This window comes from Thunnus albacares, chromosome 5 (assembly GCF_914725855.1).
Source record: "Thunnus albacares chromosome 5, fThuAlb1.1, whole genome shotgun sequence".
Lineage (NCBI taxonomy): Eukaryota > Metazoa > Chordata > Actinopteri > Scombriformes > Scombridae > Thunnus > Thunnus albacares.
In genome coordinates, this window is record NC_058110.1 from 12,435,063 (window position 1) to 12,451,281 (window position 16,219).

Here is a 16,219-nt window from a genome sequence, read left to right on the forward strand (position 1 = left end):
CTGAGTCAGATGTCCTAAAAGGAGCACAGGACATAAGATAACCTATTGATTAAGCCATTTTTTAAAATTTTTGTTTTAATTTTTTGACCTTGTAGTGGTTTTAAACAACTAAGAATACCAAAGTTGTCTTTTTCGTCCATCTAGCAGTTTCATTTTCTGGTGTGAGCTTTACAGCCTCACAGGGTAACTAGAGAAAGTATCCATGACTTAACTCAAGGATTGCCTTAAAATTGTGTTTTTTGTTTTGAAAAATAATGTGAACATACTGAGAGAGGAGACATCACTAACATAACAGCAGACTTGACTAACACAAAGACAATTATACTATATTTAAAAGTTGTCGACTACATTATTCCATTTGCATTTACTAGACAATAGGTATGTTAAACATGCGACATTTTCAGTGCAATATGTGTCTTCTCTGGGCACACATTTATTATCGGTAGCAGTAGTATAGTAGACTTGAGTAATAAAACATTTTCTACAAATAGCACATTAATGTAAAACAGGAGCAGCAGACCTAAAGTCCCTGATCTCATGCAGGACGCTGGTTGTTGGCGTCAGTGTCTTAATTAAAGTTATAAATTCGCATTAGAACAATAGCAGACTAATAAAGCCATTTTAATGTCTAAGCTCAGAGGGCCTCGGCCTTGTTTTCTTAAGTTCGTGGTTTAAGCTAGGCCAGCAGGGGAGGATGCAGTCCCTTTATTTCTTCAGTTTGTCAAGCCAAGAACAATGTTTTTTTTTCCACTGCACTTATTATAGTTTACGTTTACAAATACAAGTTGAATTTTCCTGGGCAATGTTCCCCCAGAATTTTCTGTTGCCAGCTGGGAAACAGCAAGGACACTCAATTTTTCCATTTAAACCAATATAGTGTCATTACTGTCAGAGGATTTCGTTCTGCTTGTTCACATGTGACTGGCTTTAGGACACAGTTCAGAAATGGTATATAAATAGTACTAGTTCATTTGAGTATAAATAGTACTTTATTTGAGTGTCATGCTGTCATACTGAAATATCAGGTACCCATTCTTGTAGTTATTGTCTGTATGACCGCCGAAGCATTGCCCCTCTGATGTCTCTGAGCTCTCATCTATCATCAGCTCTAACTATAATCATTATTGGTGAAGTTAATTTACACATTGACAATGGCACAGACAAGAAGGCAACTGATTTTTCACATCTATTGGAAGATCTGAGCTTCATACAACATGTTAATGAACCAACTTATAGCTGTGGTCATACCTTAGACCTTGTCATTACTCTCTGCTGACATTTCATCAGTCATCGATGTGGTTCTGTGTGATCACTACTTACGTGAATTCACCGTCTCTCTTCATATGCTGCATGCAATTCTAGGCACACTATTAAAAGAAAATATCTTCCATCTGAAATGGCAGAACATTTTATTTTGCATATAAATAAAATGTCTTTGCCAAATCTCTCTTCATCTGTTGATGATCTAGTGGACAATTTAAATACAAAACTGCAATCAACTATTGACCATATTGTCCCAGTCAGGTACAAAAAAATCCTCAAAAACAAAAACCACCATGGAGAAAACTGAATATCAACCAACTCAAAAGAAGCTGTTGCAAAGCTGGACGGAGATGGAGAAAAACTAAACTTCAGGTCCACCATGATATCTTAAAAGAACTCCTAGCAGAATACAATACAGCCATGAGAAACGCCAGACGATCTTATTTCTCTGAACTTATAAATACAATTCTAACAATCCAAGGGCTCTATTTTCAACTGCTGACAGTCTCATAAACCCTGCCCCTAACTATTACACTGATCACCTGAGCGTTACTAAATGCAATGAAATTTATGCCTATTTTCAAGATAAAATCAGAATGAATATTATTCAGAAAAGGCTGGACAATGTACCACAAAGTATCGCCCCAAAATTCAAATGCACCATGCAGTTTTTTTACATCAGTGGACTTGGGAACAATCAAGAAAGTTGTCTGTGAATTAAAATCCTCTATCTGTGCTCTTTCCATTCCATTCCATTCCCACCACTTTTTTAAAATTGGTTTTTAACAGTTTAGCAGATGAAGTTTTAACAATAATTAATCAGTCGCAGGCACCTCTCCTGCAGCTTTTAAAACTGCTTTAATTGAACCACTGCTTAAAAAAGACAACATAGATTTACGCCCCAAAACCAACAAATCCTCATACCAAACGACAGAACAGGTCTATTATTCTCCCAAAATGACCTATATGAGTTTTTTCTGCACCCTCTAGAGGATGGATGGGGACCAGTTTTATGGTGTGACAACATTGTGGTTAAGGTCAGCTTAGGTTTAGGGACGAAAACCACTTGATTAGGGTTAGGGAAAGATCATTTTGGACACCTGAGCTGTGGTGACTCGCGGTGTCTTTTGTGAAGAAAAACACTTAGTTGGAAGCAGGAGGCGAGAACAGTTTTCTCCTGCAGCAAAGGCCACTTTTTGCCACCATGTTAACTATATAGCCATCCCCCTCATACCCGCCTCCTCCTGATGAGGAAGTCACCTTCTATTGACATCACTTGAACAGCATCACTTCCTCGGGTCATTATTACAACAGCTGCTAAATGGCATAAACATAACCATAAGTCGTTTTTGCCGGTCTGAATTTTAGACCTATACTGTTGTTTTTCTTGTGACAGACTGCCCAAAACTCTGGAACAGTCTGTCTGAGGGTCTAAGAGACTCTAAGTCTGTTGACACTTTCAAACAAAACCTTAAGACACATCTTTTTACCAATGCTGTTTTACTAATTATTATTATTATTATTATTATTATTATTATTATTATTATTATTATTATAAATACTAAAATTAAGTGGTAATCTTCTTTATCAACCTCATGACTTGTTGCAGCCCTGTGGAACTGATTTGGATCTGAAGAATCTGATGTCTCGAGGTTGTTTTGGCATTGATACACTGATCACAAAGTCTTTCTTAGGTCATTGTCTATGGATAATGACCATGAATACAATATTTATTTTTATTTCGCCCAACTGTTGACAGCGCAATATGAGTTGAAAGAGTTTGCATGTTGCATTTAACCAGAATGATCATTTGTCCCAACATGAGAACATACTTTAGATTTTTTGTTACCATTCAATAAAAGGTCAGACTAACAGTCAGAAACTGGCAAAACCCAGCTGGACTCTTGCACAGTTATTTCAGATTTAATTGAGGGTTTTCTGGACCATTTCTCTACCTACCAACACAAACATTTAAAGGCAAACACAAAGGTACATGCACACTCACATTAATGCGCACACACACACAAATTCACACATACAGACTAACACACTTCAAATCAATCAGCCAGTGAGACAGAAATCCTGCTGTGTGGAGGTCTGAGTGAAGCTGCAGAGGACAAAATCACCAACGACATGCAATAACCGGAAGCGGTTTTATGTTGTTAAATTATGGGATTCCATCAGTATATCACACATGACAAAAAACAGATAGAGAGGTGCCATGCCCTAAAATCCAGCGTGTTTTCAGAGTTGCAGCAGTTCCATGGCGTGCGGCGGTTCGAGCTGGAGCGTTCCTGCTGCTTCAGCGCTCTGCTATTGGATGAGGAGAGGGGCCGTCTTTTCGTTGGGGCTAAGAACTTCCTGCTGTCACTCTCATTGGACAACATCGCTAAGCAGGAACACAAGGTTGGTCTGATCCACTTTCAAAGAACTGATCACTAAAATCAGTAGAAACTACAATAAGTCACCAACATTTATTACACAGAATCTTTCCTTTTACTGCGCCACAACAGAATATGCTTGAAAAAATATGAGGTATGAGAGGTTTTTTTGATCAATACTAATGACTCTGCTGAGGTTTCAACATGCTTTTTAGAAAAAAAACCCACGTTGCACTCCAGTCCATTAAAACAATGTCCAACAAAACAAAGCAGTATTATAATTACTGTATTTTTCATGGCAATACACTGTATTAAATAATGAAGACATATATCTGCCAGATGTGTGCTCTAATCAGCAACACTGTGTTTCTATGATAAAATGACTTCATTACTTTAGAGATTATACTGGCAAAGGATGAGAATAAGGAAGTGGTTCATATTTATAACTAGTGCCATATTAACTGATTCCTAAGAATAATTTATTATTGTTGTTATCAACATCAGACTTTGCACGCTTTAAGGGTTTGTTTTCATGTGGACCTGTAAAGGCCTGACAAAAGAAATACTGTGTGGCCACATTTCGCCAACATGCCTCTTTGAAAATGATTGAATCATATCCTTGCACATATGCGACCAATCAAGTGAGTAGCTTCACATGTGTAAGAAGGGAAGAAAAAGAAATGTGGGATTAATAGAGAAAGGTAGAAAAACAAAGAGGTGCACAGATATGAAAAGAGACCATTTGTCCAAAAACACATTGTGATTAATATCTAAATGACATACTTTGAATGAAGCTTTGTGCTTCTGTATGAAATAGCCAGATGCAGAAACACACTTGCACACATTACACATTGCAATACACGTATACAGATATACTCAGCCAAAAAACACTGAATGCACTTAAAAGCATAGAGACACACACAAAGAAAACATAGTTATACAAGCAAAATGCAGTCTACTGCAAACATCTGTCCACAGCTGTTTGGAGTAAATTATGTGTTTGGTACGTTAGATGTGAAGCCTCTGTTGGTTTTATGTACGTATGTGGGCGAGTTTGATTTATGACCTGGGTGTGCAGATTCACCATAGCTAAAGCTGCTCTTCGATGTGGTGGGGTCTTCCTCATCCCCTACTTTCGAGGGGGGGGGGGGGGGGGGGGGGGGGTAGAGGATGAGGAAGATGACAGGGGAAGATGAGGTCAGGAAAAAGAAGCAGATGGGAAAGGACAAAAGAGGGAGGAAGAGAAAGAAGTGAGTGTGTTGAACAGAAATTTGGAGAAGCTAAAGGGGAGGGATTTGAAGACTTTTACTTGTCTAGACCTCTTGCTAAATGTCATACTATTCATTTAGGGACAAACACTTGTTGTTCTGAGGGTTTTAAAAGGAAAATAATTTCTCAAAATGTTTGTCAAGCAGACTTTAAACCAGTAAATAAAACCACATAATAAATTCAGATTTCAGTGACAGGATCATCTGACCTTTGCCTGCTGTGTTTCAGATCTACTGGCCAGCCCCCGTCGACTGGAGGGAGGAGTGTAACTGGGCTGGTAAAGATATCACTGTAAGTCTCTTCACATTACTTCAACTGACCTTACTCACCCCATTTTCTACAGTTCTAAGGAACCTGAAAATCATCTGCATCCCTTAATGACAAGTGATGTGTTAAGTTAAGACAGTTCCCTACCCTTCATCAACTAAAACAGACTCCCTGTGCATGAACTATGACACAGTACGTAACATCCTTTTTTAAAAAATAAGAAAGACTCCTCATCAGCCCCCAGACATCATACATTCTGCACGTAGTTCTGAGGAGCTCCTCGTGGAGGAGGTAACCGTCCACTCCTACCCAATGCAACACAATGCTACCTTTTAATCCACTGGAGTCATGGGAGTCATCACAAGACAGAAACACCACGTTTAAACAGATATAATAAAAGGTGCAACCCTCCCACTGCTCTTCTGTTTTGGATCTGCCCTGTGGTGAGATCACTTCCTCAAAATGTGTTTGTTTTAAAACCTATGTGACCTGCTCATTTTGATACTGAGCCGAAGACCTTGCTCTTTTTTGACAGCAGCTTACAGCAACCAGCAACAGCTGGCTTCATGCAGTAATTCCTTAAACATCAACAAGGAATTAGATAAACCCACTTACTGTGGCACAGCTACATTTCTGGTGGAGAAACCTGATTTCTTGACCATGTATACACGTTGTTGGGTTTCAAACAGGGTTTTTACATGTGCATCACAAAGACTTTCAACAAGTATCACATTCTAGATGTTTAAAGTCTGTCTCCAATAAGTCAGTTTCACAGCTGAACAGTTAACTCCAGAAACATCTTATATCACTGATACACTTAAACTACAGTACTTTCCATGCCATGGTTCCAAATTAAGGTTGAGTTTAGAGGGAAAATCTAATTATTGACCTGCTGCATGTAAACATGTGTTAGGTTACATCAGGTTACAGTACATGATTAAACCTTATTTAATGCGACAAGGAAGGGCTATTTAGAGCGGCCCGGCCAAGATGAGAGTACAGGGAGGGACCTGACTGACAGCACACATGGCTGCTGCATACACTACATGTTGCAGGGATTGAACTCATGACCTACTGTAATATTCACAGGGCAGTTTCTCCAAACAAAGGCCACCCTGCTACTTCCCTTAGTCTTTTTATTGGCTGCCAAAAGGTTTAAAAATCAAGATTTTCTATTTTGATCCACAGTAGAGAAACATTTAGTTTCCAAGAATATGTCGAGTAAATACTCCATGTGATGATTATGTGTCTAAATGTGTCCGGGCAGAGCAGGCTCCGCTTCACTGACCGACATGTAGAGGCCACCAGGAGCCTATAGACCACCCAGGATTACATCACACACAATTAACATACAGTTTGTGTGTGTGTAGGTGCGCTACTGTGTGTATGAAACAGTGATTTCCCATCAGTGTGTGCTGACATGCCACAAATTTTAATATATACTGTATTTATGTTCACATGTTTAACAGTGTGTGTACATTTGTTCATGTATGTATCCATTGTGTGTGTGTGTGTGCGTGTGTTTCTTTGTGTGTGTAAAACAAACCCTTCATCAGTGTGATTACACAGCTGTAGCAGACAGACAACGAGCTCCATTCATACAAAACTCCAGGCTCCAGTTTCACCTGACCAGGAGACTGTCTGAGTGTGTGCTCAGGTTTCTGTGTGTATGTATTCTGTGTGTGTTTGAAAGAGAGAGTAACAGTGGAGACGGGGAGTGGCGGAGAGAATTAGAAAAATTGCTCCAGAGGAGGAGGAGGAGGAAGGTTCGATGGAGAGAGAAAGAGATAAGAAAATAAAAGAAAAAAGTGGAATTTTGAAGACAAATGATGCATTGAACTGAGTTTTCCCCTGGTCAGTCATTCTTCTCTCCTTTCTGGCCCTGGATATGTTATTTTTATCCTTTGTTAAACACTCCCCTCTCATTTCTTTAGTCTTCTATTTTCTGGGTGAAAACTCACCCACACACTGAGAACTTAGCTGACCTCACACCGTTGACCCTAATTACAGAGAAGTGTGTTTCTCTGAAGGAAGAGGTCAACATCTCTCTCCCTCTCTGGATCTCTCCTCCCCTACTCTCCTTGCTCTCTGTCTCAGTCCTCCTTTCTCCTTCTTCCCATGTTCTCTCTGTATCTCATTTGTTCTCTGGGATGGTGCCTTGGAAAACACCACAGGGATTCAATACATGGCAGCGTCACTTCTAGTTTGGCCAGGCGCTCAATCAAACCGAGTCTACAGTGTTCTTTGGTGGGAAGCCAGTGAGCCATTTTTGTTTCACTGCAGTCAACCGTCGTAGGAGTGGACCATGATTCAGAGGTCTGTAACCAGGCTAAGGACTAGGTAATGCTCGACAAGAACTAGATACTATGATCACATTGGAAATTAAAAGTGTTTAGTTGTTCCGAACAGCCACACTCGAAGGCGGAGTGAAAAGTTGGACGTCGTAGTGAAGGGGGAGACGTGATAAGTGATGGCTTCTCCTGGAAGGCATTCGTAGTGCTGCACTTGGTTGTGCACATGCAAAATGACAGAAATAGTTATGTAACAAATGAAAAAAAGAGAGCTAGAGAGATAAATTCAAACCCTGGATCCTTTCTCATTTCCACACAGCTGGACAGTCATGATGTGAAATAGGCTCTGATGAAGCAAATGCCAACCATCACTCCCATTGGGTAGAAGTGGATTAGTTATTGGTTGTATTCCTTAACCACAATTTACCACAATCTGTCTTTAACCTTAAAGTAATCTGTAATCATACAGTAACTGCCATGTGGATGTAAAAAAAAGGGGGTTTAGTAACTCAACGCAGACTTGAGTATCAGAGTGTTTTATTAGGAAAATTCCTTTTTTAAGAGTTTCATCGGTCATATTAGATAAGATACCAGATGCTTTCTGTAAGACAGATAGCTATAAAAGCAGCCAGGTATTAAAGGTGATGATTAATGATTAAAATGACAACTATTAAAAGACAAAATGAAAGAAAAAACATCAAAACCTTGTTTTTAGACATAGCAAAAGCTTGCTGGGTTATTTCACAAAAATAAGTTCAGTACACACAGTATCATTGTAGCTCAATACTTACGCACGTAGGCATGTGATGGTCTTAAAGTTGCCCACATAAAGACAAGTAATAAACACTTCATCACTCACACACACCCAGAGACCACAGAAAAGCCACCTAACATGCACTAACACAAACCCAGACACATGCACATAAACACAGTCAGACAGTGGCAGTAAACAGATGACATTTCACCCAGACACCCAGTCTGACTCAGCACTCCGACTGACGCGTCACTGTAGAGCTGGAGCCACACTGAAACCTACAGAAGTGATAGATTGTATGTTTACGCCATTATGTTAACACCCACTTTGTAATTTTCTCTATCTTCCAAGACCCATTAACAAATCAGTAGTGATTAGGAAATGTATAATTCTCCTTAAATTATTGAGTCAAAAAGTACTGTACATCTTTTAAACCCTTTTATGATGTAAGACAAATCACCTATGAAGAGGGATGAAGGGTGAATCATAAAACTATTAATTACCTCTGAGATATGAAACTATCTGAGCAGCAGAATGAGTCCTGTAACCAGCAGATCACCAGTTAAAATCTATGGACCAACTGGGAAATCATGACTGGTTAAAGGGGTTGGGACTGAGGTCATTTGTGCAAATTGCCAAAAAAATAATCCATGTTAACATTTTCTTGACACGCAAATAATCTTTTCTTGATATGTGCATATAATGACCATCTTCTCAGGAAATACAACAGTGATGCTAATTTGTTCAAACAGCTAATAAAGATCTTTGTTTATGGTCAGTTACATAGCAGGAACTAGCATGTCATCCTTGTATCGGCTTGACAAGGCTGAAGCTGGAATTTTGCTTCTCCAGGCTGCACAGATATGAAGATTCATTAAGCCCTGATGAAGTGGCCTTGAGCAAGGAACTTAACCCTCAACTATCGAGCTTAGGGGGTCAGTGGCCACCAAATGTGTGAATGCGAAGCTTGATGAAAACCACCAAGTGTAAATCATTTGACTTTTGAATTATTGTGTAGCTTGGTGTTTTTCAGATCATCAGTGTGTGGGAATTCACCTTTGTACACACAGCAAACACCCACAGAACATTTCCATCCCATTAATAAGAAGGAAGGAAATCCCCTCTGCTTCGATGGTTCCTCTGTGATATTATTTTAACTACACTTTACAGAAGGTCAGAGTCTAGAAATCAGCCTGTTCCAGGAGAAATATTTCAACATAGAGACAACACAAATGTCAACGCTGTTACATTGTCCTGTCCAACAGAAGTGATCAAAGGCATTCCTGGGCTATTACATTCTGCTGTATTGTGTATCTAATGGTTGTTCACTGTGCGCCATCGCTCTGTGTGTTCAGTCTAAGGCTCTCAGCCATTAACTTTATTAAACTTTCCTGGATTGCTGAGACTCTTTTCTCTCACATACACTGATGGATAAATGGGAAAATGAAGGGAGTTATTTTCAAATATCAGCAGATTTTGTTATTAAATCTGTCTAAATATAATAAATGATATGTGTTTGACAGCATTCTATGCCCATTTAACCGTGACTGTATTCTAATATATTAAAGAAATGAAACTTATGACATAATTATGGTGGAGATATACTTGGCAAGAATAATTTGAAGATGTCCAAATTGAAGAAATACCTTCGACCTTCAATATTTTTTGGGGGGATCATGAAAAAGCTTTGCAATATTGAGCAAATTGTACTTTTCGTTTGTACTTAATATTAAAGCTCAACACATAATATTTCACATTGAAATGCTTGAATAAAAACCTAGCTTGTGCAAGACAAACAGACAGATGGAGAGCAGTAGCAGAGGGACAGATAATGGCTGGAATAATAAATGGGTAGATTGGGTTAATCATTTCTGGAGTGGAAAGGATAAAGAGAGAAAGGGGAAAAAAAGACATCCACGACAGAACAATACAGCTTTATAAGACATGAAGGCAAGACCTAAAGCTCAGGCTGTGGTGAGGTCACAGCCTGCGTTTTGCTCACTGTTTCAACTAATGAGTGAGTGGTAGGTCAAAGGTTGACCGGTGAACCCTTTAACACACACACACACACACACACACACACACACACACACACACACACACACCACAGTAATGTGATTGCTGGCATAATTCACCTCCCTCGTTCTCCTCCTTCCTTTCTGATCTTTTCAAGGTCTTTCAAGAGTCTTTTCTCTTCTTACCTTTTCCTTTCCGCAGCCTCCTGCTCTCTTTCTCCTTTGTCACATCAAAGGGTTGACTTTGTCAAACCGCCGCTCCGCTGATTGCCCTTTGACACACACATATACACACTAAGGGCTTAAAATACAATAGGGGTTAGTTTGAAGAGGAGGAGGTCTTGCTTCAGAAACCCACTGGAGATTCGGAGGAAGAAGATTGATCGAAACTTGGCATGAGTATGTTTTACAGGACGAACATGGTCACTGGTGAGATGTGTGTTTTCAGTGTGTGTATGTTCATTCACAGTGTAAATGCGTGTGTCAGCCTAAGGGCGGTGGCAAAGTTGGAGCGTGTGTGCCCCCTTATTCCATGTGAAACAGAAGTCTCCTGTGTTTGTCAACAGCTTAATCAGCCGATCGATTGGTTTAACACCTTCTCATGTCCACACACAGAAACACCTCTGTGTTCACACACCAACTCCCACTCTAACCGCATGGTGGGTTTCAAAGGCTGCAAGGCACGCCTTTGTTGTAAACCACTGAAGGCTGTGTGTGTGTGTGTGTGTGTGTGTGTGTGTGTGTGTGTGTGTGTGTGTGAGGCCTAATGAGCCACAATTCCGCTTGTGCCACTGCTTTTACAACCTGGCCTGTCTGTCTGTCATCCTCGGGTGAAGCTGAGAGTCAGAAGATCCGGAAATGAGTAAAGATGTCAGCTTAAAGAAGAGAGTAAAGGTGTAGATAACAGAGAGATGGAGAAACAGAAAGAAATTAGAAATGTACCTTAACATGACTTCCATTCATGATTAACTTGAAACATAAAAATCATAGAATGCACCATGACAACGACTATCCACTTTCTAAAATGTAAAAAATTATAAAATTTAAAAATGCGAATATTTGTTTTGGGGTTTTTTTGTGATCAAATTTGTATTTGTCAATACTAGAGGGTAGATTGAATATATCAGGAACATTCTTTATCCTTATGCAAATCATCAACTCTTGCATACATCTGTATCTAAACATAGAGTGAACAGAGACCTTTAAGTCCCTGCACCTCCCTCCCTTCCCCCACTCTGCATGGCACATAAGAAAACCCATTAAGAACAGAACTGAAATACACACACAAAAATAAAAACAAACAAACAAAAGTTGTTTAAAAATATATATAGATAGATACATAGAGTATATATAGGGAGAGGAAAGTGCCATGTTCCTCTGATTAAACTTAGACCCTTTGACCAACTTGGATCATCAGATTAAGACAAAAGCCAAATAATATGCAAAACAAGCTCATTAAGCCACTTGAATTAAGTCAAAATAAAGACATGAACACTAACAAATGAAACTAAGAAGAATCATCACGCATTGTGCTATCTAGGATACACGCACACACATACAGAGGGGTGATTGTGCATTATCCCCGTCAGCTGCTGACGATCAGATTCATGTCTTTTATCTCTCTTACAATGGCCCCTGAGGGTCCGCCAGTGTTTGTAACTTGATCAACAGACAGATGTTACGGTGGCCTGTCTAGGGAAAAGTAGACAAGAGAGAAAGGGAGGGATAGTTAGGATTGATGTGAGAGTTAGAGTGCGTTTACAGTAGTGTGAATAAAGAGCAAGATCTTAATGAGTAGACTAGGTTTTGGGAAATGTATGTAATGACAGCACAGACAATCAAATTCATTTATATTAGCTCATCATATATTATAGAGTCTTGGAGTCAAAGGCATAGAGGATGCACTGATAATGCCCATGTTCTCATCACTTCATGGATATACTGTGGTTGAACAAAGGGCCAGTCTCCACAAAACCAGGTGTCAGTGTTCAAGATAAGGACTTAAGATTAGGACTGGAAAAGGAGAGTGAACCATTCAGTCTGTCCATCTGCTCTTACTGTACTGTAAATCTTTTCTTCAGAAATCTCCTGAGATCCAGCTTACCGTAACCCGACTCCCAGATGGACAGATGTGTCTGTGGGTCAATAGCCTAGTGTCAAGAGAAGAAGAGAGATTAAAAAAAAAAAAAAAAGCATTGAAAGTGGTCTTTTGTAAAGAGAGGGACAATTAAGTGCCAGTTTTCTCCGTCTTTTCCTTAAACTTTAAGTCAGCCTGCGGATAAAAACAACACTTGGGAAGCAAATAGTAAACAAATGCCAAGCAAGTCTGTTGATATTAAAGAAATAATTGGACATTATGGGAAATATGCTTATTTGCTTTTTTGCCAAGAGTTAGATGAAAAGAAGTTAGCCAACAGATCTTAGTTTAGCATAAAGCTTCTAACTCTTGGCATTGTATTTTCAAAAATGTCCAACTATTCTTTTAAAAGGAAGTGAAATGAGTTAATTTATTGGGTGCATGTGTGCTTCTTCACGGGTTTTCTGCGTCTAACTGTGAATGTAACCGTGTAAATGTTTTAACTAAGCCAGCGTAAAACATGTGCCCACAAATGTGTCTAACAAATGTCAAGCATAATACACAACTCAGGCGTAGAAAATAAACTTGATCCCCAAAACTAAACTGGAAAATCAAACATTAGTCCCACTGTGGCCATATTATATTTGAGTTTATTATGGTTTAGATATTAATCTTTAACTAGACTAACAATGCAGCACAGCTGTGTCCTACTGTTCACAATCGACCTTCGCGTAGCTCACACATTCCTATACGCATACATTGTCAGCATTTGTGTGTACAGCCAGGGCACAAAGGCTGTCACAACAGTGTGTTGGAGGTGGAACTGAGGACATGACAGTGTTGTCACAGGCAGACAGGGAGAGAGGATCAAGGAATGTACACCACTAAACCAAAAGAGAGAGAGAGTCCAGGTTTTGTTGGTGGATCTTGGATTTACAGTGTTTTTTTTTCATGTCATGTTAACGTATTCTTACACTAGTAAACTGGGCTGCAGCTAACTGAGGTCACATCTGCGGTATTATTTTTGTGAATCTTCCAGGGTTTTAGTGACCCAAAGTATGGTTGACATTGTACAACTGAATGCTTCACTTGGTTGTTAATTTAAGACTTTGTGTACTTGAATTTGACCATTTCAGACCATGACAATTAAATAAAAAGATTCAGTATTTACTCAGCAGAATTTTATTCCTGCAGTGCATTTTATTGCACTGAAGCAGTATTTAGATGATGCATGAAGGGAAAAAAGAAAAATCCAAATCAATAAAAATGTTCCTGAAGATCATCATTTAAATTGTGATTCATAGATGAACACTGACACTGTGTATCTGTATGTCTTTCAGTCCGACTGTGTGAACTATGTGAAGATCGTGCACCACTATAACCGCACCCACCTGTACGCCTGTGGAACCGGGGCCTTCCACCCTACTTGTGCCTTCGTCGAGGTGGGACACAGGATGGAGGTGAGCAATACACAAAACAAACCAACACAAACACACATTTTATTTAAGTGCGTGATAAGATTTGAAGGTATGGAGACACTTCACCAAGTATCTAAAAGACCACTCAACCATATATCATAGCTATGATATAAAGTTGAGTTACATCATGATTACATAATTACACTGAGAATATTTAAATCACTTCGTACATTGTTTGTTCTCATCTACTCAAATAAAATGTTATTTAAACTCAGAACACGCAGACATAACTGGTTCCAATGTCTTTAAATGCAAGCCTCAGTCCTCTGCCAACCAAATTACTTTACTCATCATTATAAGTGAGAACATAATCCGAACAAACTGCAGGGAAGAACCTCAAAACAGTAATATATCCAGTAGTTACTCACACTTGGAAAGCTTAGCATAACAAAATTGACTCAAGTCATACAGGAGTCTGGGCATGTGCTGTAGAGAATAACAATTATCGCAAAGAGTGCAGACAAATAAATCATGCTTAGCTTAGGTTTCCAGTTTCAAATTTGTTTTGACTCCCTCATGTTGCCAAAGTCTCTAAACCTGATGGGATGACAGGATCTCTCTCAGTTTATGTGACTTTTGTTCCCCCTTGTAATTGGTCAGCGTGAAACTAAATTTAACAGATATAAAAATGAATTACAGTATGTGTCTGACACGAGAAAACTAACTGCATGTGTGATCACAGTCCACTTCCCTCTGTCCTCTCTCTCCATCAGGACCATGTGTTCAGGATTGACCCCTCTAAGGTGGAGGACGGGAAAGGGAAGAGTCCGTATGATCCTCGTCACAATGCTGCATCTGTGCTCGTCGGTAACCAAACCCATGCATTTTAATATGCGCTGATTATCAATCAACTGTCAATTTTTACCTAACCATCCCAAAAATGGGTCTACACTGACAAAAGTGTATTATTGGAAATATATTATGGTTGTATTCACTTTCTAACATTTTCATATCATAATTTTAGCTGATCTTGGTGGATGATATAGACCCAGTCATTTTTAAAGCTCACATGATCAATTGCTATCGATGAGTTATTGATGAATTCTGTCTCCTAGGTGATGAGCTGTATGCAGGCGTGGCCACAGACTTAATGGGACGAGACTTTACCATCTTCAGAAGCCTGGGGAAACGCCCCTCCATCCGCACCGAACAGCATGACTCACGCTGGCTTAATGGTGAGTGTCTGTGTTTTTGTGTCAGATTAGGCATCCATTCCTTTTAAATTGAGTTTATTCATAATTTCCAACAAATCTTCCCAAATAAAGACAAATAGCGTTGTTGGTCCATGCACACCAGATGAGACATCTTGGTTTACCGCTTTAAGGTTTGGAGGCATTCATCATCATGATTACAATAATAACCACATGGTTAAGGTTAGGGGACGACCGTGGTCATGGTTTAAAAACAACAATGCTGATTTGCAATTGGAAACAGGAAACAAACAGCTGTCTCCCGTGTTAAAGTCAGATGGCTCTGTTGACCCATCTTTCACCCGACCTACTCCCTGTCCTACTAGGGCTGCTAGTGGGCTTTCTCACTTGAATGTAAACATACTGTATGTCATTTTGGGGCACTTGCTGAAATTATTCTGTTGTTTTTATTTGGAGGGCAATTTCCAAATAGTACAAAACAAGTATCTTGTTTTGGAGAAAATGTTGGTATAACTGGTACTCTTCATCTTTGTTTCTGTCTAACAGAACCAAAATTTGTTGGCTCCTTTTGGGTCCCGGAAAGTGAAAACCCAGATGATGATAAGGTATTTTTCTTCTTCCGGGAGACGGCAGTTGAGGCCCAGGGACTGGGAAAGTCCACCTACTCCCGTATTGGACAACTCTGCAGGGTAAGAGATTGTTTCCTCACTGAGGTTCAGTATTTTAAATAAACTGGGTGTGAAAAAACCCAACAGCCTGCACCAGTTGACAGATCACATAATATTCTAAAAAATCTAAATTACTAAAAACTAAAAATGGTTTGTGCCCAGTAATGACACTGCTGTTACTCTCTTCCTTCCAAATACAAGTTCCTTTTGTGATCCTGTTAACCAGCTTTTTACTGTTTGGTCTTGAATCAGAACGACATGGGCGGTCAGCGAAGTCTGGTGAACAAGTGGACGACATTCCTCAAGACCCGTCTGATCTGCTCGGTACCAGGAGCCGACGGCAGCGATACGTACTTTGACGAGCTGCGTGAGTTCACTGTGCACACAGTCTGTAGGACAGATACTATATCTGCAACTGCACTTTTCTTACAGTTGCTGAAGTCATTTATGACTAAAGTTATAATGATGTAATATAAAAGGTGTTGAAGGTGAAAACCTGACAGGAAGCTCAAATGAAAGTCTTCACACATGGGTTTTTGAGCTTGAAGAAAGTCCACCTGTGACCTCATCCTGGCCTCAATGTCCAAGCTGCAAAACTGGTCTAG

At 39.5% G+C, this 16,219-nt stretch overlaps 1 protein-coding gene across 2 annotated transcripts in view; it reads left to right on the plus strand.

The window, feature by feature from the left end:
* Positions 1–16,219, plus strand: part of sema3b (sema domain, immunoglobulin domain (Ig), short basic domain, secreted, (semaphorin) 3B) — an 83,596-nt gene that overhangs the window by 55,208 nt on the left and 12,169 nt on the right. For both annotated transcript variants that reach the window (XM_044351051.1, XM_044351052.1), the window contains exons 3-9: positions 3,512–3,669; positions 5,142–5,204; positions 13,658–13,777; positions 14,509–14,602; positions 14,851–14,970; positions 15,493–15,635; positions 15,867–15,981. In XM_044351051.1, coding sequence (XP_044206986.1) covers positions 3,512–3,669; positions 5,142–5,204; positions 13,658–13,777; positions 14,509–14,602; positions 14,851–14,970; positions 15,493–15,635; positions 15,867–15,981 — 813 coding nt within the window. The remainder of the gene's footprint in view (positions 1–3,511; positions 3,670–5,141; positions 5,205–13,657; positions 13,778–14,508; positions 14,603–14,850; positions 14,971–15,492; positions 15,636–15,866; positions 15,982–16,219) is intronic.